The sequence below is a fragment of the Topomyia yanbarensis genome, chromosome 3 (assembly GCF_030247195.1).
Source record: "Topomyia yanbarensis strain Yona2022 chromosome 3, ASM3024719v1, whole genome shotgun sequence".
Classification (NCBI taxonomy): domain Eukaryota; kingdom Metazoa; phylum Arthropoda; class Insecta; order Diptera; family Culicidae; genus Topomyia; species Topomyia yanbarensis.
The window spans coordinates 245,062,229-245,087,272 of NC_080672.1; the positions used below are offsets into that span (position 1 = coordinate 245,062,229).

General features: G+C 37.3%; 1 protein-coding gene across 8 annotated transcripts in view; it reads left to right on the top strand.

Moving 5' to 3' along the window:
- Window positions 1–1,165: 1,165 nt before the first annotated feature.
- The window catches only part of LOC131692860 (josephin-like protein), a 136,476-nt gene continuing 112,597 nt past the window's right edge, over window positions 1,166–25,044 (top strand). For 2 of the 8 annotated variants that reach the window (XM_058980198.1, XM_058980196.1), the window contains exons 1-6: window positions 1,169–1,335; window positions 1,442–1,555; window positions 2,713–2,793; window positions 2,854–2,932; window positions 3,957–4,049; window positions 12,007–12,187. In XM_058980198.1, coding sequence (XP_058836181.1) covers window positions 2,715–2,793; window positions 2,854–2,932; window positions 3,957–4,049; window positions 12,007–12,187 — 432 coding nt within the window. In that variant the 5' untranslated portion in view covers window positions 1,169–1,335; window positions 1,442–1,555; window positions 2,713–2,714. Of the gene's footprint in view, window positions 1,336–1,441; window positions 1,556–1,661; window positions 1,749–2,712; window positions 2,794–2,853; window positions 2,933–3,956; window positions 4,050–12,006; window positions 12,188–12,493; window positions 12,736–25,044 lie in introns of those variants that run through there. The other 6 variants (XM_058980203.1, XM_058980197.1, XM_058980200.1 and 3 more) reach the window with 6 other exon arrangements.

Here is a 25,044-nt window from a genome sequence, read left to right on the forward strand (position 1 = left end):
TGTCCCGAATTGAGTTCTACAAGATGACCACACGAATGAACTCATGAGGAATGACGTTCATGTTTGACAATTCTCAGTGATTTGTTTACTTTGTCAGTTGCGTGAGTTGGAGTGCAACGGGTGGCCATCTGTTACATTCAAACTCACGTAACTCCCATGTAAACAAACCACCGAGAATTGTTAAACGAAGTTCATTCGGCTCATTTTGTGGGGTTATGTCGGTTGGTGTAAAACCTAATAAAGGTTGATTTTTACTGTTGATTTTTTGTCTACTACAAATGCTCGAGAAATGTCAGCCATGTTCTTTTTTTATATAAATGCACAATAATATCCATAAATAAAAAACTTATGGCATTCATTCGAACATTGTAATGAATTTCATAAGACTGTTCTATGGAAATCGTTATTTCTACTATGTTTTCTACTTATAAATGTCAGCAATTTTCGTAAATGGGCACCTATGGCGTTCATTCGGACATTTTCATAAATTTCATAAGACTGTCTTATGAAAATAATAAGAGATGGATTTGGAAAATTTCCCCTCCAAATCATAAGACAGATTTATAAAATCCATTTAAAATCCTTATGTCTGAAAGTCATAAGACGTTTTTATGGAAATTCAATGTAAATTTTGCTCGGTGTAGGGCCTTTAAGTTCAACCACACCCTCTAAGAACGGTTGGTTTCAAAATCGTCCAATGAAGGACGTTCATTGGACCAATTTGGACAACGTCCAAATAACCGTTCAACAAACGTCCATCGTTGGACTTGTGTTGAACGATTTTGAAACAATTTTTTGGACGTCTCAGTGGGCAGTCTATAGAGAACAGTTGCGCAAAGAGTGAAGTCAAAAAAGCCTACACACAGAAAAATAAATATTGGTAAAAGTAAGAATGTTCCGCTCTTAGCAAAAAACAACCAACGCCAACTATTAGGTTGAAAGTAAAACTTTTAAATTAATCAAGAATAATAATCAAAATAAAAGTTTTCCTTTTAAGATAATGAAGAATAGTAATCAAAATAAAAGTTTTATTTTTCACCTAAGAGTATGCGTTGGTTGTTTTTTGCTAAGAGTGAAAAACTTATTTTTACCAAAAATTTTTTTTTCTGTGTGTACCTATCGAGCACAATTGGAATACATCTCTGATACCTCTGCAGCAAAGTTGGATTCTAATTTTGCTCGATAGGTATAGACTTTTTTCTGCTTCACTTTTTGCACACTCTTTGCGTTCCTTTATACTAGGGCCTTTAAGTTCAACTAGCGAATCAAATTCGTTAGTTGGACAAGGCTGTGGACCAACCAGCGAATCATGACTGTATAGCGAATTTTATCAGTGTAGTAGCAATTTTTACTCACGATTTGGATTGCACATTCTTTTCGTGTACTTTCTCGAAAAAACAACGGTTCCCACCTTTGTTCAACATCTTGAATCCGGTTCAAGACAAGGAATGAAGGAAAGGAGTCACAAAAATTTTAACCGAAGTGTTTATTTACACATAATTGTTATGAAAGTTATCGGATACAGATACGGATTACTGAACTAGTAATCGTGCAGGTAATAATTACGCTTTTCATTTTTTCAAAACTTGTAATAACTTTATTCGCTCCTAATGTTAAATGTTAACACTAACCAAACTACTTTTCCTTGACCTGATGTACAGTGTAAGCTAACCGATTTTCGCAATGAAACTACAAATTACAAAATTACAATAACTTGGTCTCTACTAACCCTGTACAAGGAAATAAAGGTAATTGTTCCCAATCGCGGCTTTTTCGAAAAGAGGCTTAATTTCTTTTGGAAATTGTTCTAAATGGTTTATTTTATAACGCAATGAAAAAATTCGGGGGGAAAGCTTTAAAGTAGTTTAAACTGGAAAAATAAGTTGTTCCCACTTACCTTACTAACAATGGCATTGCTCATGAGAAAGTAACGTTAAGGGTGAAGGTAGTGTGATGCGGCTTTGTCGCATAGTCGAGTCCAAGGATTCGAAGCGGCGCAAAGCCGCTGAGAAACCGACGGACGAGGAGGTTTTGATCTTGCTATCGAAGGGTGCAATTAAACCTGTAATCCACTTATTTGCCCGGTATACTCAAACATAGGGGCTATTTAAGTTTAAGTCTAGCATGACGAAAAGCGATGTGGCGTAGCCACATTAGGCATTAACAATGTTTTATTTAGTAACAATTGGATAGTATTTATTTACAAAAATAAAATGTTGTCACTGCCGAATGTGGCTACGCCGCATCGCTTCATTCAAGTGCTGACCGACTTCGCTGCCGCTCAGTCGGATTTAAACTAGGGATAGCCCCTATGTTTGAGTATACCGGGCAATCGAGTGGATTACACCCTTCGATAGCAAGATCAAAACCACCTCGTCCGTCGGTTTCTCAGCGGCTTTGCGCCGCTTCGAATCCTTGGACTCGACTATGCGGCAAAGCCGCATCACACTACCTTCACCCTTAACGTCACTTTCTCATGAGCAATGCCATTGTTAGTAAGGTAAGTGGGAACAACTTATTTTTCCAGTTTAAACTACTTTAAAGCTTTCCCCCTGAATTTTTTTCATTGCTTGTTATAAAATAGGCCTTTTAGAACCATTTCCAAAAGAAATTAAGCCTCTTTTCGAAAAAGCCGCGATTCGGAACAATTACCTTATTTTTATTGTCAAAGTCATTTAAGAATTTCCTACTTATATGGCATTTTGTTTGTAGAAATGGGTGCATCAACTGTATACCACGAAAAGCAAATTAAAGAGTTGTGTGCCCTCCACGCATTGAATAATTTATTCCAAGGTAAAGTTTAACCACATGTGGCCTCACCGCGCAAATATTTAAATGGTTTCCTTTTTTTAGATAGGGATTGTTACAATAAGGTCCAGCTTGATGAAATATGTCGTAATTTGGCTCCCAACGACTATATAAATCCTCACAGGCAAGTTAAACAAATACCTAAATAGCTACTAGATGTTGTATCGTTCAAGGTTGCAGTTCTTTCCAATCACATTGCCGAATACAATTACTCCTTAACAATAACATGCAAAAGTATTCAATAAAATTTAAAAATTTTACCCAATCATTTGAAAAGGGCCTATCTGCAAAATGTAAACATTGTAAAAATTGCTAAAGGTTTGGTCAGAATCATTATAATCCTATTTGGAAAATTGATACTATTTTATTTCGTTTGATTGTGCATATTGTTTCTATTTGTACACCTCACACAAAAATACCGTCCAGGTCGAATATTTCACCGCAAGTTAGAAGAATTATGTGAAATCTAATTTGATGGCCAGATTGGCCCTATTGAACACCGTAAAACGTAATTGAACACCGGCTTAGAGCAGTTGTAGTTTCAATTATTTCATCGAGTAGGTGCACTGCTGTTATTACACTTCTACAATCAGTTACAATATAATAATACGCTGACAGTTTTCAACACTGTCGGTAGAAAAGGTTACACCGAATGCTGTCAGTGGACTTGCCACAAAATTAGAGTTCAAGCAACGTAGGTTTAAATTGTAGCTATAGTAGTAATAAAAACTCTTTCCCAATTAAACCGTCGAGAGGAACAGATCGTGAATAAAAGTTTTTCGCTGTGCTAGTAGTGCGTAGTTATTCCTCGTGAGCCCTATTCCATCGGCGTCCCGTTTTTCGATTGTGCCTCCACGAGTCATCCGTGTGCGAGTCCCGAAAGTTTGAACCGCCGGAAATCACGATCCTGCCTCAACATACGCTATAATCCTTTTAAAATTATTTTGCAGATTGCCTCTTTTCAAATGTTTGGCTAGAACTAATCACAAAATGTAAAATAAATCATGTCATCACTGACTGCAGTAAAGATATTCCCAAAGCAAGGGCATACAAGATAGGAGCGTGGGGTTTATTCATCCATGTCTATTTTAATTGAATATTTTTATGCATTATTTATCTCTTAGTAATTAGTTTAATGCTTGTTTCAGATCAATTCTCGGTCTCGGAAATTACGATATAAACGTCATTATTACGGCACTACAACTGAAAAATTGCGAAGCTATTTGGTTCGATAAACGAAAGTATGTAGAAAGTTTTTCTTCGTAATGAGTTTCGAGATTATTATCGAAAAGTTCTTATCATTACTTCAAATTGCCATTTATTGATATGTCCAAGCTGCATTTGGTTTTCATGGCACGTACGAAAAATGTACAAGCAATCAACATAGCTCAAGATTTATATATAGTACCTTGAATTTGTATTCTACACCAAAAAAATCCTCAATGCAAAAATGGCATTACATAGTTTCGGACATATTTTAAATTAAAATGAATGTTGCAAATATTCTTCGTCAAACTAAATCATTCGTTCATTTTCAATGCGATTTTCGTCGTGTTAATGACCCATGACTCGAATAACGCTGAGTCGTTCGCCCCAGGGATCAACGAATCGCGCAAATGAATAATACGAACAAACAGAAAATTCGTATCTGATGTCTGCTCTTCGCTGTTCGCATCGTTGTGTGTTCAATTCAACCATTCATGCGATGTTCATTTTCATACATTATTCTGATACCATTTTTATATTGTAATGACATATTTCATATGACATATTTTATATTGTAATGACATATTTCAAATATTTCAGGAACTTTACAAACCGGTCGGTCGGTTCCGACAGCATAGGTCATTAAATTGACTTTACGCTTGTCCGGACATGCCACAGACTCAGGTGATTCGCATTTATTGCCAAATGATTCTGACTCCTGCGTTGCAGAAGACAAAGAGTTGAGTAGCCGGGAAACTCTAAGCTTGTTCATTGACCCTACTCCACGCTTTTCTAAACTTTCTTACTTCAAACCCTTGCTCTTCCTTGAGTACTATGGCTTTGAAAAATATTTGAAAAATACTTCACCTTCCAGTCCATTGCTAATTATATGTCGTTACAATATATAAAAAAAAGGAAAAAGATTGACTCACCATAAGGAAAAAAAATATTCTGATAGGCACACGATTGGTTTAGGTGATAATTGCCACTAGCCATTCTTCGTTCGTCATTCCTACTGCATTGTGCCCAAAAATCAAATTTCTTGTTCATTGCTGGAAGGATCAGTTTCTTGACCAAAGTTGTACAGAAATACTTGCTATATATGTTCGGAATTGGTTGACTGTTACTATGAAGGACAATAGTATTAGTAGTACATAATTATTGCTTGTTTATATTGTTGAGATTAATTGCATATGAACCATTATTTTAAACGGGAAGCTTAGCAAAACAACACAAAAAAATTATTATGGAATTTGCGTTTCGACGTCGTCTCATCAGAACCCAACATTAACTTAGTGACAAGACTAAGCTAGCGCCGACTCGTTTAGAATGACACTGACAAATAATCATTGTTCCAATTTTGACAGTGTCGTCACTCTCCGTATATGCACTCAGGGAAAAAGTTAAGACGGAAAAAGTAGAACCAACGACCTTACAATGTTGGTGTATTTTTCACATTGTTTATCATATTTGTAACGCTCGAATATATAGTTTCAGCGCTATCGAAATGTGTTATCCGAGATTTGATTACACGCCATCTGGAAAGTTTTGAGTTGAATGTTGACATCACTGATACTGCCGCTTTATCCAATTGAGCCATTTCCGCTATCGAGCAAAGTACAAAATTTTCTTCATATTGTTATGAGCTCATCCCACCATCTTGAACTGGGGAAATCGGAATTAGCTTGTACCGATAATTATGACTACCATAATAAATAATCATGACCATACCCGATGATTATTATTACCTCATTGAGGTATTGATCAGGCATTGAAGAAACATTCTTCAATACCTGCTTAATATCTCAATGAGGTATAATACTTTATTTTAGTATTATTTATGTATTCCAGTGATTTTTACAAATACCAAATCAATACCTTATAGAATACCTCCATACAGTAAATTGTGTTATTTTAAGGTTGAAAAGGTTTTATTATTATTCAGGTGTTATAATAACTCGTATCATTATCAAAAATATTTTAATAATTTGAGTTATAAATTTTAAATCCAACAGACACAAGTAATCATGAGGTGTGTTAATGTTTTTCATCTTATGTAGTTAAACAGACAATACTACACATACGCATTCAATAGTTGATTGTAACAATATTTTTACTAATTGTTTCATCAACCTTTTAGTGATTTTACTATAACGTAAGTTATTTGCTTAACATTCTGACCATTTATTTTAGCAATCTCGCCAAGTTATAAAAACCATTTGACAGTCCGAACAATAAACATATGTTATGGGATATAGCAACAATTAGAGGTGTTGCTTTTGTACCCGAGCAGAAGAAAATAACTTCAGAATACCAATTTCAGGTATACTGTACCCAATACTTGAACACCACAACAAGGTATTGAGGAGCCTTGCATAGGAGGTAAAATACCTAAAATAATAACTAAGACTATAAGACTAACAGCACCGGAGCGTGGGTAAAAGCGATTTTCTAACCGCCATCATAAGACGACACCGCACCGGCGGTTCGTAAACAGGTTGGGAAATGGAAACTTATCGTTTCGGTTTATAGCAAGTGCGTATATTTGATAACTTCTTCCAACTGACGGCAACGTTGCTATTCGTAGAAAGGAAGCAAAGCAAAGGAAAATGTAAAAAATAGGGTCTCGCGATGATTGAATTAAATAACACTTATTTAAAGTTTACTGAAATTACAACAGAATTATTGAAATTAAAAGTTTATTGTTGTTTTAATGAAAATATATTTTCAAACCTTGATTCACACCAATTATTTTGTCGTTTGATGCAATGAACAGTATTTGTTTGAATTCAATAACACATATTTATGATAATGCTGTATATTTACTGTGTGAAAGTAAAAATGAGGGCATCGAAGCAACTTGGATTGAACTGGTAGATATAGCATTATGTCAAGCTGTCATGATGTGTCTCAGGATCAGATTGATGGGTCAAATCAAAAAACTAAAAATCTGCATAGAATGTATGAGGAAACACTGCGAACAAATGGAACTGTGGACAGTAAGATTCAAAAAGAAAGGCAATGCGTGAATTTTTCTTGTGCAAAAGTCTTTAATTCAGGTCCAATAGTAAGTGGAAGATACCGACCATAATGGTTTGCCACACACTCTGCAGCGCTTGGTTCAGAAAAGAATACCTAAAAAGAACTTGGACGGACACAGATCACACCTGTTACATCATCACCATCTAGTTTCAGGCGGTGGTTCATCATATTTTCGGGGGATAATATGATGTTGTGGTGTATAGTGAAATGTATGAACGTGAATGCACTACCATAATAATGTGTTGACTAAAAGCCATTTTTTTCATTGTACCAAAACAGTAGTTTAACAATAATTTATACTACAGTCTAATATGACATTACAATACAAAATCAATAAATTTTAACCTTTCTCCATAAAATTTCAAAATTCACTAATTTTGTGAAAAAGGAGATGGCGGGGTTGGACGGTAGTACTTAACATTATAAAAATTGATATTTTAATACATTCAAACATTTCTTATATTGCTCATAGAAACAGTAACACGAAATGTTAATTAACTAATTTATTGTTGGACAATAAAATTGATTGTTGCAAGAAATTTTATTACAAATTTACTAGAAGAATTCCACGTCGAACAATGTAGAAATATTCTATGATTCAAGGATAATTACTTTTGTTAATTTGTTTCAATAGTTTTTACTCCGAGAATTTTATCCAAACTGTTGATACATGGATGTGGATTCGACGACCAATTTGGTAAGCAGCAAACGTCACGCTCAAAAATGTTCGAACGTTCGACTGTTTAATCTTCCTATGAATATGACCTGTGTCAGGCCATGATAAACGCCGGAGGATCCTTTGGCTCGGTCTATGCACAGACAAACAGACCTAACAGACTGATTTGAGAAGTACATCGACCATATTCAAAGGAGCACATCTGAACATTACATTACCTTATGCTACCTACTGTCGCTTCAGCTCATCGCATCGCAAAAAGCGATGCATTTAACAGGCGAAGCTCTAGTAGAATTTCAAATTGTTTGCGTTAAAAGTGTTTACCATATTAAACTCTGGTTAGGAATTTTGCACTACCTCGCAGGACCATTGTTTGAAAGCAAGATTCCGTGTTGTAATTTTCCATACTGATAAATTGGAACCAAATTTATAATTTTAAACAGTAAATGATAATTTGATTCCATCTTTGGAATTACCGTATCGATGACAAAATGTTGGATTAAATTGATACACTGTATCAATTTGCCACAAATTCGTGTGTATCAATTTGCCCCAGTGTACGCACTTAATGTTTATTTCTTGAAGTAGATGTAGTTGTAGTTAGTATTTCATTTCCAGTGATACAACCGATTCTAATTGGAAATGGTTGTGTTATTGGCGCCGGAATACTACAAGTTAAGCTCAGCCGGAATGTTGGCTGGTTCTAATTTGCATTCCGGCTTTAGTGACACATTTTAGTTATAATCGGTTTTATCAATGGAGCCGGAATATGGACTAAAACCAGCCAGAATTCCGGCTCATTTCCGATTGAACTTTACTGGGTGTACGAAAAGTCCATATACCGATTACTAGAAGTCTGTTGGCCGATAGTAGCGCCGGCTAGCGGCTAGTTGTTGCTTGCTGATGTCCGGAGAAACTATTGTTGGCTTAGCGCAGTTCATAGCTATCACGAAAGAGATGGCAATACTCCTTTTGTTCACGAGCACTAGATGTGTTTGGTGAATATTGGTTTGGAACTCCCCCTCAACGTGAATTTTGATAATTGTCTTTTAAGCACAAAGCTCGGATCTATATTGGGAACGTGCCATTTGAGCCAACCACTACTGATTCCTGATTCTAGTTCTAAGTTAGACGAGATGTGATGACTATATCAACGTACTCCGTGTATCAACCTCGGAAAACAACGCAGTTTACTTCAGCAAGTTAATATCATTATTGAAGCCACGCATAAAATGCTACCACTTCATTATTTTTGTTTTACTGTATACTATTCTGCCCAAGTTGTACAGTAATGTTTCCATTTCGAGTGGGTACAGTCCAGCGTACCAAGTATTCCTGAATAAGCCCATTACTCTGCGATTCAAAATCGCCTTTGAAAATTCTTAAAACGCAGATATATTTACCCAACTATACTCTGCAATATTACCACAGATGACGGACATTTGGGCTAAAAATTTATGTAAAAATCTGTCTAAACATCTATTATCTGGGGTATAGCAGGATTCTCACATAGATTAAGGCGCAAATTTTCTCTCATGCGAATATATTTTACTGTAGTGTCCGAAGGACGTATGTCAGATGGCTTTCACATAATTTAGTAAAACCCAGCTTTCTCTGGCTTTTTATTATAGTATTGTCTCCTCTTCAAAGGCTTCGAAATACAAAAAACGAAAGTCTTCGAAACCAATCGTTCGTGAAAACTGGTTCCGCAAAACAATCGTTGAATGGTCGGAAAGCTTCATTCACCGCAAGTCTGTTCGTAATATCTAGGATAAGATCTTCTTCATTGCACTCCTGATTCGGAACCGTCGTAGTATGTGCTTTAGACAATAACTGCCGGGCAAACATTAGTTCATAGAATTCTATGAATTCTCATAATTATTATTACATAGAAAATTTTAACATATTTGAACAAAAAATGTCATTGAATTCAATTATACAATGTTTATTGCTTCAATCGGCAAAATTAATGGAACGAACATTTTTTGTATTCAAACAATAATTAACTTTTAATCTCAATAAACATTTCCAGTTCGAATAATGTTGCAATCATTTCAATAATATAATTTTTGGAAAAGAGAACGATATTTGTTACTGAAATGATTTTATTGAATTCAATAAATAAATGTATTTTCTTTCTAGCTATATTTTTTCACTGAATTAAATCCATATAATTAAATTTAAAAAAAAAAACTTTATTGCATGATTGCAAAAAAATGTAACGTAACTATAATAACAACCAGAGTCGGAAAAAGTTTTTTTCATTTGCCAAAACCAGGCGAAACTGACGAAAAAACGAAGCTTCTTTCCATACCACTAGCACTTTGTGAAATCGAAAATGAGACAACGGGCTAGGACAAAGCAAGCATGTAGCAGAGCGTTTTCATTATTCTCTCTGCACGCTCGTTTTCGCATTGAGATTCAGAGTGATACTGGTAACTTCGATATTGGCCTTACTGCTGGAGAAACGAAAATACACTAGCAATGATATTCATTTGTCGATGCTCGATTCTATAGATTTGCGAGCTAATGATGGTATTGCAAGACGGAAGCCTGATCGGTGTGCATATTTCTCATTTTAACTATGTTCTAGTTGCATTATTAGATGCACATTGCATTAATTTCATTTAATGAATGAGAATCGCAAAATAACAGCATGCATCAAAACGAAATTGCAACTTCGAATTGTCATAGGAAAACGAAAGTGGCTGCTGCTACTCGTTTTCGTAGAATCGAGAGAGGAGGGGACATCGCTTTTATTGTTTTATTTTTTCATGCATTTAGCGACGAAAGAGGCAGGGTAAGGACGAAGATGAATTCTCTGAATTTCGTCGTTCATTGAATAGGTATGAGAATTTTAGGCTCTGATAACAACTACCGGTGTGAAAACAGATTATTATTTTGGCAACCTATTTACCAACGACCGGTGCGAAAACGGGTGTCTAAATATATTATTATCGTTTAGCGTAATCAAAATACAAACGCATTTGCTTACGCACCGGTGCTGATAGTCTAAGACATGTACTATTAATAACTAGTTGATAATGATACGAGTTATTATAACACCTGAATAATAATAAAAACTTTTCAACCTTTCAATAACACAATTCACTGTACGGAGGTATTCTATAAGGTATTGATTTGGTTTTTGCAAAAATCACTGGAATACATAAATATTACTAAAATAAAGTATTATACCTCATTGAGGTATTAAGCAGGTATTGAAGAATGTTTCTTGAATGCCTGCTTAATACCTCAATGAGGTATTAATAATCAATACCAGGTTTTGGTATGATACTAGAAAATAGTTTGCTCGGGTTATTGGCCAACTATTTTCTCTTGGTCGGGTACTGTTCGTACAATATAACCTTTTTATTTTTCAAATGATCGAAAAAAAATTTATTACTATATCTGAAAGTACAACTCCTTGAGAATATTTTCCCAAATTTTTATAGAGATCCAATAGATCGAATGTTACAGCGCTTCCAAGCGCGGTTCGTCTACCAAGAGCAGTCATAACTTGAAATTTTAAACTCGATTTTCCGAAATGTCGTTTTTTTAAAAATGGTTTTTCCGTGATCACGATTGCAGAAAAACCACTCAACCGATTTTTTTGCAATGGATCGTTATTATTTTTTCTCGTACCTTAACGATTCCTTTTTTTGGCATAAATTTTTGTTTTGTAGTAGAGAATCTTTTAATGCAATTTTTAGAGCTTGAAACAGTGATTTTTTCGAAAAAACTTTCCCGAAAGCAGGAAAAAATATTATTTATTCAAGTAATCGCTAAAGTACGAGGAATGTGCTAAAGTACGAGGAATGTGTTGATGGAATTTTTTGAGTTTTGGGATTTTAGTTGACCTATTGGTCTTTAATCGTGCTCACCGCAAACCTCTTAAATAAAAAAGGGTTTAGGAGAAAAAGCCATAATTACGCCAATTATCAATATATTTTTAAAAACCAATGCTTGTTTATTTCACCGAAAAATGAACTACCAAGATACTATGTAAATGTCCTACGTTACGTGAACAAAATAAATCCAAACAAACAATAAATGGTGTACAGCTTTGAAGTAATCTTATACGTTTCGATTTAATAATCGTTCTCAACCTCCGGAAGTCGTGCTATGCACAGAGTGCACAACAACGTTTTGATGTTTTGCAGATGGACGCATATATATTGGTAATAGCGCGAGTGCCGGATGGTTAAAGCTATTCAGTGTTCAAGTCCATACACAATACAATAATTCTGATTTCTCCTTTTCTTTATCTGTAGAGACCCTTCTTGCATCGACACATCTAACATAGTTGGTTTTATATTAAACGTACCATCAAATTATAAGGTAGGCTTTGTTCGACTACCACTCCAGAGAAGACACTGGATTACCGTGAAGAGTATTAATGGTGAATACTGGAACTTGGATTCCAAGCTCGACACTCCACAACTTATCGGAAATGTAAATATCCAATGACCGAATATTCCAAAGCGCACTATTACATTTACACAAATTAACCTCAAAGGTTGCTGTTATTTTTCGTTTCGAAAAAACTGGCTCGTCCTATTTATAAAGAGAAGAAAAAAGAGTGAAAACAGGAACATATTTCTCCTTATTTACTCCTAGTACCCATCTTATGCTACAAACCTATTCTGCCTCTAATCGGAAGCCAGTCCCATGTAGATATGGAATCCCATAGAACATGGGACTGACTTGCGATTATGGGCAGTATTGTAAACAACTGTTGGATATTAACAATTTTTCCAGTACACATTTCTTGCGTTTCGGATTCTCCTCATCAGTAACTGGTATCATCTGGACACAGTAAGTCCAAAAAGTCACGTGATGAGGGTTTGTTAATTAAACTCTAATGATATTCTACAGAATCACGCTTGAATGGAAAATTTTCAAATTCAAATTATGATCATTGAATGGTAGGCGTTCAAAAGGGGCTAACCCACATTTTTTTATAAAATTAACATTGTTGCTTTTTTAATAGTTCTAAGTAATCCACGTAGACTGTCATTTGAGAAATCTAAAAATAAGCGCTAAAGTTGACCATGGAGATAACTCCAGTACTAGCTGGCGTCCAAAAGGGGCTAACCCTAGGGGCAGATCATTCTAGGAATGTATAATAAATTTGCATCATATTAATAAAATGCATTTGATTTCCATTTTTGCATCAACTTTGCACTCCCTCGCAGAAAAGTTTGTTTAACAAACGTCCTACGCTGATCCACTTTGTTCGATGTTTTGTTGAATGTAGGGTGTCGGATCTTAAATCTAAATCAGTTCACCCCTCGCTTTGATATAACCTGCATTTATATATTCTTTGTTACTACCAACTTTACCAAGAAAATAAATTCAGCGCCAAGTGAAACAGGCATGTTTCTTTTTATTGCAGTAAATCTCCCTATTTGAGTTGAAAGTAAAACATTTTGGTCCGAATTTCGAGCTGGATATCGCGGAGGTAACGGTCGCCGGTGACCAAGTGATTTTTCTGAGGAATTCACTTAATTTCGCGAACTAAAGCATAGTTTTGTGTAAATACGTATCGCTCCACGGCGAGGATACGGAAACAGAGGAAGCGTCGATTTCCGTGAAAATTGACCTGTATATGCAAAAGCCGTCGTCTTCCGAGGAAGCTGTCCAGCAGAGTAATTAGTAAAACCCAGCAAGAGCTAGCTGGTAATGCAAAGTGTAATATGTGATTGAAAATCACGAAAAACGATTTACAAAATGGCTGACCAGCAAGAAGAAACAAGTGGTGGAAAAAAAGTGCTGCATTCGCCGGTGTCGGCACAGAAGAAGAAAAAAGAACAGAAAAAACAACAGCAAGTGAGTGATCTGAAGATGAATGCGTTCGAATTCAGGAGACAAGCGGTAACCTCAAAGTTGCACCGAATAAGGGAAACGCTCTCAAATGCAGAAGCAATAACCGTCCATCATTTGGAGACATATTTGCGACGAATTGATTCCTGCTATGATGAGTACAACATTATCCAGAACGAGATTTACATCGAGTTTCCTGATCTACGGGGTGAACAAGAAACCTACTTCATTGCCTTTGAGTTACTGTACGAAGAGCTTCGTGTTTCGATTTGTGCCGCTTTGGACAGCCATCGTGCACAACAAGCTACTATACCACCAAAGCTAGCTGTTCCCGAAGCAGGAGGACAGGCACAGCAGTTGGTCGTCAATCAACCACTCGGGTTGCCGCATGTCCCACTTCCATCCTTTGATGGAACGTATGAAAAGTGGTTTCGTTTCAAACAGCTGTTCCAAGATTTAATGCAAAAATATCCCTATCTGCCAGACGCAACCAAGCTACACTATCTGACGCAAACACTGAAAGGAAAGGCAGAAAGTGTTCTCAGCGAGCAAATTTTAAACGAGAACAACTTCCAAGCAGCATGGAATTTATTGGAAGAGAGGTATGAAAACAAAAGAACGATCATCGATATTCATGTAGGAGGTCTTCTCAATCTGAGAAAAATGAGCAGAGAAACTTCTTCGGATCTCAGACAGCTTGTTGAGGAATGTAGTCGCCACGTTGACGCTTTGGAATTCCATGAACAGCATATGCAAGGCATGTCAGAGCAGTTAGTGATTTCTCTCCTGGCATCCAAATTGGATAAATCGACACTCAGTCTATGGGAAAACACAGTTAAGCCGAAGCAGTTGCCAAAATATAAGGAAACGCTAGAATTTCTACAGAACCGTTGTTTTGTGTTAGAGCGCTGCGAAATGAACACATCACAGAAGCCGAACGAAATGGGCAAACCAAAAGTGCTGCCTTTCACATCATGACCACCTGTCAAAGTACACACAGCATTGCATACAAACGAGAGCGTGTGCGTGATTTGCAATGAGCCTCACAATGTAAACAAGTGTAATGTTTTACAACAGATGACGGTATCGGAGAGAATAGCTGTCGTAAAGGATAAACAGCTTTGTTTTAACTGTTTAACGCGAGGTCATCGAGTAGTTCAATGTAAGTCACGATTGTGCACAGTTGCTGGCTGCGGAAAGAAACATCACACACAATTGCATAATGAAAAATCGGTGGTGGCAGAAACATCTGCTGCGACAGAAAACGTTCCAGAACAAAAGATAGAAACGCCAAATCTACCCGCACAATCAGTTCCAAATGTTGCATGTTCCAGCACCCTGATGCCAGAAAAGAGTTTTAGTAAACAAGTGATATTGTCTACAGCTGTGGTTCATGTGAAGGATCGGAATGGAGTCTATTATCCATGCCGAGTGTTACTAGATTCGGCATCACAATCTAATTTTTTGTCGGAACATATCGTGAACTTACTACGGCTCAAATGCGATGTCGTGCGAGTGCCAATCGTCGGTATTAATGGTGAAAAGCTTATCGCTACCAAACAAACTATGACAGAAGTGAAAACAGTGTACGGAAATGCATCTTGGATACTCGAGTTTCTAATAGTACCTCAAGTTACCGGCCTTCTTCCGTTGCATAAAATCGACATCCAACAGTGGAATGTCCCACCTGATTTGAATCTGGCAGATCCGAAGTTCAATATCCCAGCGAAAGTTGACATGCTTGTCGGAGCGGAGTTATTCTTCGAACTGCTTCTAACGGACCGTTTAAAATTGGACAATGACCAACCCACGTTGTGGAAGTCCGAACTAGGTTGGATTGTTTGTGGTCCCTACCGAAATCCCCCCAAGACGGTGTCAGTCGTATGTAGTTGCTTAGATATAGAGGAGAGTTTGGAAGCTTCGGTTCAGCGGTTCTGGCAGCTAGAGGAAGTTCCGGACGCTCCAACGGTCACCACTGAGAACAAACGGTGTATTGAGCATTTCCTCACAACGTATCGCCGAGAGAATGGCCGGTTCGTAGTCCGGCTCCCGTTTCGTGATAATTTTGAGCAGCTTGGGAGTTCACGAAGTCTAGCAGAAAGGCGTTTTCTTCAAACTGAAAAGAAGCTTGCATACCATTCAGATCTGAAGTCCCAATATGTAGCCTTCATCAATGAATACGTGTCTTTAGGTCATTGTCGTGTTGTTGATACGGATACCAGCGGGTTTTACCTACCTCATCATGCTATTTTGAAGCCATCGAGTTCGACAACAAAACCTCGCGTCGTATTTGATGTTTCGGCGCGCTCCGACACCAATCTTTCGTTGAATGACGTGCTTATCACTGGACCAGTCGTACAGGATAGCTTGATGGCAATTGTCCTAAGATTTAGGAAATATAAGTATGTTTTCACTGCTGACATCATTAAGATGTACAGGCAGATACGAGTTGACGAACGTGATACACCCTACCAGAGAATACTTTGGAGAAATAACACCGACGAAAAGCTGAACACCCTGGAATTAACAACAGTAACATATGGCATGTCTTGCGCATCATTTTGCGCTACAATGTGCCTCAAACAATTGGCTGACGATGAAAGAGCAGAGTTTCCAATCGCTGCACAGATTGTGAAGAACGATTTCTATATGGATGATGTTCTCTCAGGTGCGGATGAGCTACACGATGCGCTGGAATGCCAAGAACAGCTCATTTCTCTTCTGAATCGGGGCGGTTTCCAGCTTCATAAATGGTGTGCTAATGCGCCACAGTTATTGCAAAAAATTCCCGAAACTTACAGGGAAATACAAGTACCAATTGAAGATCGGAGTTCCAACGAAGTTATAAAAACCCTCGGGCTATTGTGGGACCCACACAATGACGTGTTTCTGTTCAGTATCCGAGTAAACAATGAGGATAGAGACTACCACACGAAAAGAACGGTACTTTCAGACACTGCAAAAATCTACGACCCGCTCGGTTTTTTAGGCCCAGTGACCATCCGAGCCAAAGTTTTTATTCAGGAACTATGGGCCAATAATGTAAACTGGGACGAACATTTGACAGAAGAGCAGGAGACAAGATGGCGACAGTTTAAAGATGAATTGCAGAACATTAACGAAGTGAGGATCTCACGGCGTTCTATCGGTGACAAATCAGTGGCATTCGAAATACATGGATTTTCAGACGCGAGCAAAAGGGCGTACGGAGCATGTGTGTATTTGCGTAGCCTTAAGGCAGACAATACGAGTGAAATGCATCTTCTCAGTAGTAAAACTCGTGTAGCTCCGTTACCAAAGAAACCAGGAAGTAAGCGTGGCAGTAAACCTTTTACGATCCCAAGAGCCGAACTTTGCGGTGCTTTGCTTTTGGCGAAACTTGTCACTACGGTGATTGAGTCCATGAAACTACAACTTAATGCGGTAACCCTTTGGTGTGATTCACAAATTGTTCTTTGCTGGCTCAACAAATCTCCAGCTAACCTTGAAGTTTTCGTGGGTAACAAGGTTCGTGAAATAAATCAGTTAACGGCACATTACAAATGGCAATATATCAATTCAAAGGAAAACCCAGCAGATCTTGCTTCGCGTGGGGTTAATGCATTGGAACTAATGAAATCTGCATTGTGGTGGCATGGTCCGTCCACGATACAGAACACTAGTGACATCAATAGTCAGTCTGAGTTAGTCCACACTAGTGTAGAAGAGCTACGAGATTCAGTGCACGCCAACGTATCGTTGCAGGATTGCCCTAATGAATTACTAACTAGATACAGCGACTTCAGAAAGCTCCAGCGGGTGTTCGCCTACGCCATCAGATTTATAAACAACTCTCGTGCGAAAGACAAGACTCAGCGAGTTTTGGGATCGTTGACAGTAGCCGAGTTGCGACAAGCTACGCAAAATATTATCGCCCAAACACAGAAGGAAGGTTTCAGTGATGAGTTAAAATTGTTAAGGCGTGGTAGAGCAAAAATGCTTCTACCGTTGGCTCCGTTCATCGATCAACACGGCATGCTACGTGTCGGCGGTCGTCTAAGACATGCTAGGATTCCGTTCGGTAAAAAACATCAGTTACTGTTACCACGAAGTCATCATGTAACAAAGATTTTGATAATGTCCCTTCACAAGGAGCATCTACATGTTGGGCCACAAGCCTTGCTGTCGATAGTACGCCAAAGGTACTGGCCCGTTAGAGCAAAAAGTGTTATACGCCAAGTCAGTAAGAAATGTGTCCAATGTTTTCGAATGCATCCTCCTGAGGTCGTTCAATTTATGGGTGAGTTACCCGCCTTCCGAGTCAACCCTTCGCTACCTTTTTCAACAACGGGGGTTAACTATGCGGGGCCCTTTTTCATTCGTCAAGGTGTCCGACGTATGGCAAAGGTGAAAGCTTACGTGGCTCTATTTATATGTATGAGTACAAAAGCAATACATCTCGAATTGGTGTCCGACTTAACCAGCGAGGCATTTTTGGCAGCCCTTCAAAGATTTGTTGGTCGTCGTGGTTACCCAGAACAAATACTATCTGACAACGCAACTAATTTCCGAGGAGCCCAATCGCAGCTACATGAGCTGTACTTGTTGTTCTCGTCTCAACAAGCAAATGATGCGATCAACCATTTCTGCACTGCACGGGAAATTCAGTGGTCGTTCATACCGCCGCGATCGCCAAACTTCGGAGGCATTTGGGAGGCCGGAGTGAAGGCAGCAAAGTCTCATCTAAAAATCATTCTGCGAGATGCATCTTTGAAATACGAAGAAATGAATACGGTATTAGTGCAAATAGAAGCTGTCTTGAACTCGAGACCGCTAACACAGTTGTCTGCGGATGTCAATGATCTTTCGGCTTTAACTCCGGGTCAATTTTTAGTAGGACGTGAATTAGTTACAGTTCCTGACCCGAATTTCAAGGAGATACGTTTGTCGTCACTGTCGAGGTGGCAGCATTTGCAGAAACTAAAACATGATTTCTGGATTAGATGGTCGTCTGAGTATCTCCACGAATTACAGCCAAGGAGTAAATGGTACAAAAATAAGTTGATCTTACAACCAAGAATGTTAATAGTTCTCAAGGAGGATAATGTTGCTCCGCAACAGTGGCGTATGGGGCGCATAAAGGAGGTATGTCCCGATATTGACGGATTGGTACGCGCAGTGAAGGTAAAAACATCGACCGGAGAAGTATGCCGAGGAGTGAGCAAGATTTCTGTCTTGCCGATTGAGGATAACGAAGTACCAGAAAATGAATGAATCAACACTTCGTGTCAACCGGGGGAGGATGTCGGATCTTAAATCTAAATCAGTTCACCCCTCGCTTTGATATAACCTGCATTTATATATTCTTTGTTACTACCAACTTTACCAAGAAAATAAATTCAGCGCCAAGTGAAACAGGCATGTTTCTTTTTATTGCAGTAAATCTCACTATTTGAGTTGAAAGTAAAACATAGGGCTACATTTTTGTAGGGTTTTGGCGTCTTACAAGCAGTGTAAATTCATTGCACGCAACGCAAAGTACATAATGAATTTCTATTTTGATGGAAAGAAATGCATTTAATTTCGCTGATTTTTAAAAATACATCAGAAGTGATCTGCCCCTAGGGCTAACCCGACAGTGAGCCTTATGGAAATTTGAGTTTTCTCGTTTATATAACGATCACAACCTGGCAACTCTGTTGACGGCGATCGTTGCTCTTTTCTAAGAGCTGCTTTTCTTTGCCAATTAAAGTGTTGTATTTTTACTTCCTTAAATATATTTTTCTTGTAATTTGTGATTTAGTGTACCTGTAACCAGTGTAGATTGGAGGTTCGTGAATAAGTGCCGGAGGATCGATAGTTTTGACCGAAAATAATTTAGGGTTTCTTTGCCCAAATTATTATTCGTTAGTCCATCTTGTGCTATAGTTGTTGTGGTAGTGTCCGCTTGTCTGTATATCGGTCAGCTGTGGTGTGGCTCGTTCCCCTGTATGCGACACTGCAATCGTTACCCCGTGGGTCGAGCGTTCGATTGGTGTGCGCAATATCGGGAAAAGTGATCTAGTACATCTTTCAATACACTGCCAGGCGTTGTGTATCGTTTTTCGGCAACGGCGCTCATAGTACACTACGTGTGCTGAAGGTGCTCGCTACGCGCAAGCTGTCTACATACAGTAAGAGTGATAGTTTGAGCTCTTTTGAGTGGCTGTGGTTGAACCTCAGAACGGTGCATCGCCGGTGGATAGTGGTTCTGTCTCTTTTCGGCAGCGGCACTTGTGTCTGTGTAAAGGGGATTCTCGCTGGGCGCAAGCTGTCCACAAACAGTAAGTGTGGCATGGTGTGAACTTCTTTATAAGTGTTGTGGCTGTGCAGAGGCAGATTTAATTGATTGATAGACCGATTGCTGTGTACCGTTTGCCGCATTAGCCTCTTGATCGGTAGATTCTGGGGGCCACTTTAGTTGTTTAGTTTACAGTCGGACACCCGGCACCCTACAGGACTGTTTAAGGGTAAGTGTTGTGCTCCATATATTCTATATCATCAGTGGACTGTGCTGAACACCGAGCTCTGGTGAATTTTTTGCGTTCCTACTGCATACTCTGGTTAATGGTTTCATTCAAGGTTTTTTTTCCCATTTGGGTTTTTTTAACCTCACTGATGTGCTCTCTATTTATTTATTTATTTTTGCTTTGTTTTATTTCGTAAATTGTTGATCTGTGTTTTAAAAGTGCCTGTGTCTAGCGTTCACGATCGGTATGGATTGGGAAAGTAAAATGACTCTTGGAGTTTGTCAGCAACTAGAATCCGACCAAAATGAGCTTTTGATATGTTTGTATTGTTTTGCTGCTGTTCACTTGAAATGCCGAGGCATTACGGGTGTGGCGGCAAAACGAATCAAACAAAAAGCTTACTTTTGCTCGGTAAAATGTACAGATATCTATAAACGCATAATTGACATGCAAAATAATGAAAAATCTTTTATATCATCAATTAGCAGCAAACTAAATGCGACTGTGGCCAGTGTTGTGTCTGCTCAAATGCAGCTAGTGACGGAGGAGGTCAAAATGCTAACTAATGCTATAGAGTCGTCTCAGAATTTTCTGTCTGAGAAGTTCGATACTATCGTGTCGGAGTTCAAAGATTTGAAATCTGAGAATGAACGTTTAACACATGAACTTAACGCTTTAAAATCTTCTCAGTTGTCGCTTTCTACCACTGTCAATAAACTTGAAATGAATTTTGATAAAGAAAATAAGAAAACAATAGAAAATAATGTAATGATACTTGGTTTACCCTCACTGCCTAACGAAAATGTAACTGATCTCGTGCTGAAAACGTTTAAATGTACCGGTGTTAATTTGTCCTCTGATTCCCTTGTTTCGTCGACCAGATTGTACTCTAACAATAAAAATAATAATGCTATAATTCCGATTAGAGTTGTTTTCAAAAACACAGATTTGAAAGAATTGTTGCTTGACAAAAAGCAACAATTTGGCCCATTGTTAACTACGACGATTGATGAAGCACTAAATGTAAACGGAAATGCAATGAAAGTCGCGATCCGCGAAGAACTGTCAGCCTTGTCATTAGAATTGTTAAAAGAAATGCGTGAATCCCAAAAACTTCTTAACATTAAATTTGTATGGCCTGGTCGTGGAGGAATGATTTTAGTAAAAAAGGATGAACATTCTAAGATTGAAAGAATTGGTAGCAAACATGACCTTGATCGAATCATAAATAATTACAAAAGTGCAAAATCTGCCTCTTCTTCACCACAACAATCTGCCCCTAAGCGAAAACGAAATTAAGAATTGTAGTTAACAATCCAGCATAAAACTTGAATTCATGCATATCCAATGGCTAATACAATCAAAATTTTTTCTTTCGACCATATTTACGATTTTAATGACAATTATATTAACAATGATAACCAGACACTAAAAATTTTGCAGTGGAACGTAAGAGGTATAAACAATCTCTCTAAATTTGATGAAATTTTGCAAACCCTTGACAGTTGTAAAACTTCCATAGATGTTATAGTGATTGGTGAGACATGGTTAAAAGACGACAATTGTGCTCTCTATGAAATACCACATTTCAAAGCATTTTTCGCGTGCAGGCAACACTCTAGCGGAGGTTTAGCTGTGTATGTCAATCAGACTATCAAACATAGAATTGTAAAAAACTATACCGCAGAAGGATTTCATCACATTCACATCGAACTGTTTATCAAAGGACAGTTTTATGATGTTCATGGAATTTACCGTCCTCCTAGCTTTGATTTCAATGATTTCTCAGCCTATTTAGAAAATTTGATGTGTTCAGTCCAATCGAAGCACTCGTGTGCTATTGTAGGTGATGTAAATGTCCCAATTAATCTTGCTAATAACAATATTGTTAGGAGATATAAAATACTGTTGGAATCCTATGACTTTATTTGCACAAATGTTTTTCCTACCAGACCAATTAGCGAAAACATACTTGATCATGTGCTATGCAAACTGGACGATGTAAATCGAGTGCGCAATGACACAATATTTAACAATCTGAGTGACCACTCTCAGATCTTAACAACTTTCAAAATTACAGCTGATAGGGAACCAATGTTGCTTACCAAAAAAATTGTAAACCATCGCCAACTTAACCACGAGTTTTCCAGCTTCATTAATAGTATTGATGTCATTGTCGACCCGGAATCTACTATTCAATCTATCGCATCCACATACAACTCATTACTTCAACGTCATACGAAAACAATAACTAAAACAGTTAAAGTGAAAGGCACTCACTGTCCCTGGATGACTTTGGATTTATGGACTCTAGTAAAAATAAAGAGTAATCCCGCCGATCAACATCTAAAGCAAATGCTATTGTATGTATCCAAAAAGGTAGATGCCACAAAACGACGGGTAAAAAAATCTTTCTATGAGAACCTTCTTACTAACACACCCCATTCAAAACTATGGAAAAACCTAAAAAGCACTTTTGGTTTAGCAAAGAAAAGCGACCAGATAAATCTAATTGTCGATGGTAAAAAAACCAACAATAATGCAGAAGTCTGTGAGTCTTTTAATGTCTTCTTCTCTAGTATAGGGCAAAAACTGTCAAATGATATCCCCACCACCTCAAACATTTGTCCTTTAAGTAATGTTCGTCGCGTCCGTGAGTCAATATTTTTACGTCCTTCATCAACAAACGAAGTAATTATGCTGATACATAGCCTAGATAATAAGAAGAGTAGTGGCCCTGATAACATTCCTGTCAATATGTTAAAAGGAAATTCTTGCGCTTTTTCTAGAATCCTTTCTCAATGTTTCAACATAATTGTTCAATCTGGTTATTACCCTGACTGTCTCAAAGTGGCTAAAGTCATCCCTGTTTTTAAATCAGGTAACTGTTGTGATTGTAATAATTATCGTCCTATATCTACACTGTCCGTTTTCAACAAAATCCTCGAAAAACTATTTGTTGCTAGATTATTAGAATTTTTGAACAAACACAGCGTCCTCTATAGATTTCAATATGGGTTTAGACAAGGCTCTAGCACCCAAACCGCTATAATTGAATTAGTAGATCTAATAATGAGCGAAGTGGATCGTAAAAACATTGTTGGTGCTCTATTTCTAGACCTTAAAAAAGCATTTGACACTTTGGACCACACAATACTGCTGGCCAAGCTTGAATGTTACGGTATCAGGGGCATTGCTCATTCTGTTATTCATAGTTACCTGACGAATAGAAAGCAATTTGTATCTGTGGATGGTGAACGTAGTAGCCTTGCTCCCATTGGAATCGGTGTCCCTCAAGGTAGTAATATAGGACCTTTGTTATTTCTGTTGTATATTAATGACCTAGGTAACTTGAGGCTTACTGGAACTCCTAGACTGTTTGCTGATGACACAGCTCTGTTTTATCCCAACAATGATGTCAATACTATTATTAACTCGATCGATAACGATCTAAGTGTTCTCGACCAATATTTCAAAGCAAATTTATTATCACTAAACCTTTCCAAAACTAAGTACATGATCTTCCGATCCATACGGAAAACTTTACCAACACATCATCATCCCAAACTTAGAGATTGTACAATTGAAAATGTGGACTGTTTCAAATATTTGGGTATACACTTAGATCCTACGTTATCCTGGACACACCATATAAAATTTATCGAAAAGCGTGTGGCATCCTCCTGTGGTATTTTGTGGAGAGTTAAAGCGTTTGTTCCCCAGCGAGCTCTATTGAACTACTACTTTGCATACATTCATTCACAACTTAACTACTTAGTATCGGTATGGGGGCGAGCAGCGAGCTCTCACCTTAAAAAGCTACAAACACTACAAAACAGATCCCTGAAAATTATATTTAATAAACCACTTTTATATTCGACTTTGTTGTTATACTCTGAAAGTGCCCACAATATTTTACCCATAGCCCACTTATGTGACGTACAAACATTATTATTCATACACGACAATCTACATAACTCCACCGCGCAGCATAATATACATTTTACAACTTTAACACATTCTCGTTCAACACGTCGAAATAGTAACTTGCAACGCATTCGAGCAGCCACAAACCTTGGCCAAAAGCGCATTCTTTTTATTGGCCCTACCAAATTTAATGCACTTCCACTTGACATGCAGAGAATCGACAATCGTACCATCTTCAAGGCTAGATTGAAACAGTACTTTAAACATAGGCTTAACGAAATATTTAATTAATGATATTGTTTTGTAATTTAATGTAAACATCCGTCAGCAGTATTTAACTTTAATTTAATTTATAATGTGGATCCCTTAACAGGAAATCTATTTCCACTGGGATGCCACCTTAGTTAATTATCTTAAACTAATTGCACATCAATAAATGTCTGTCTCAGCTCAGTTTGTTTTATTTGTTTTGTTTGTTTTTGTTGCCATTGTTCATGGGCTGAGACAAGTTGCGTCCACTACCAGGGGGCTCTTGTATGAGTTCTTTGGTGTGGGGGAGTGTGGTGGGCAATTAAAAAAAAAAAAAAAAAAAAATATATATATATATATATATATATATATATATATATATATATATATATATATATATATATATATATATATATATATATATATATATATATATATATAGAAATATATTTATATATATATATATATATATATATATATATATATATATATATATATATATATATATATATATATATATATATATATATATATATATATATATATATATATATATATATATATATATATATATATATATATATATATATATATATGAGTTGAAAAATCAAAATAATCGTGTAATTTCTCACCAATGTCTGATCACTGGACAAATGTCAATATATTTTTTCATCCTACATGTTACTCATTATATGAGTTGTTCCAAGTTTGACGAAATTGAGTAGGTATTTACTAAAAATTGAGTAAGTAACAGTTCGAGTAGACACACGGTACGTGCCACACAGGGATACCAGGCATATTTTTCAAATGTCTTCACATTTC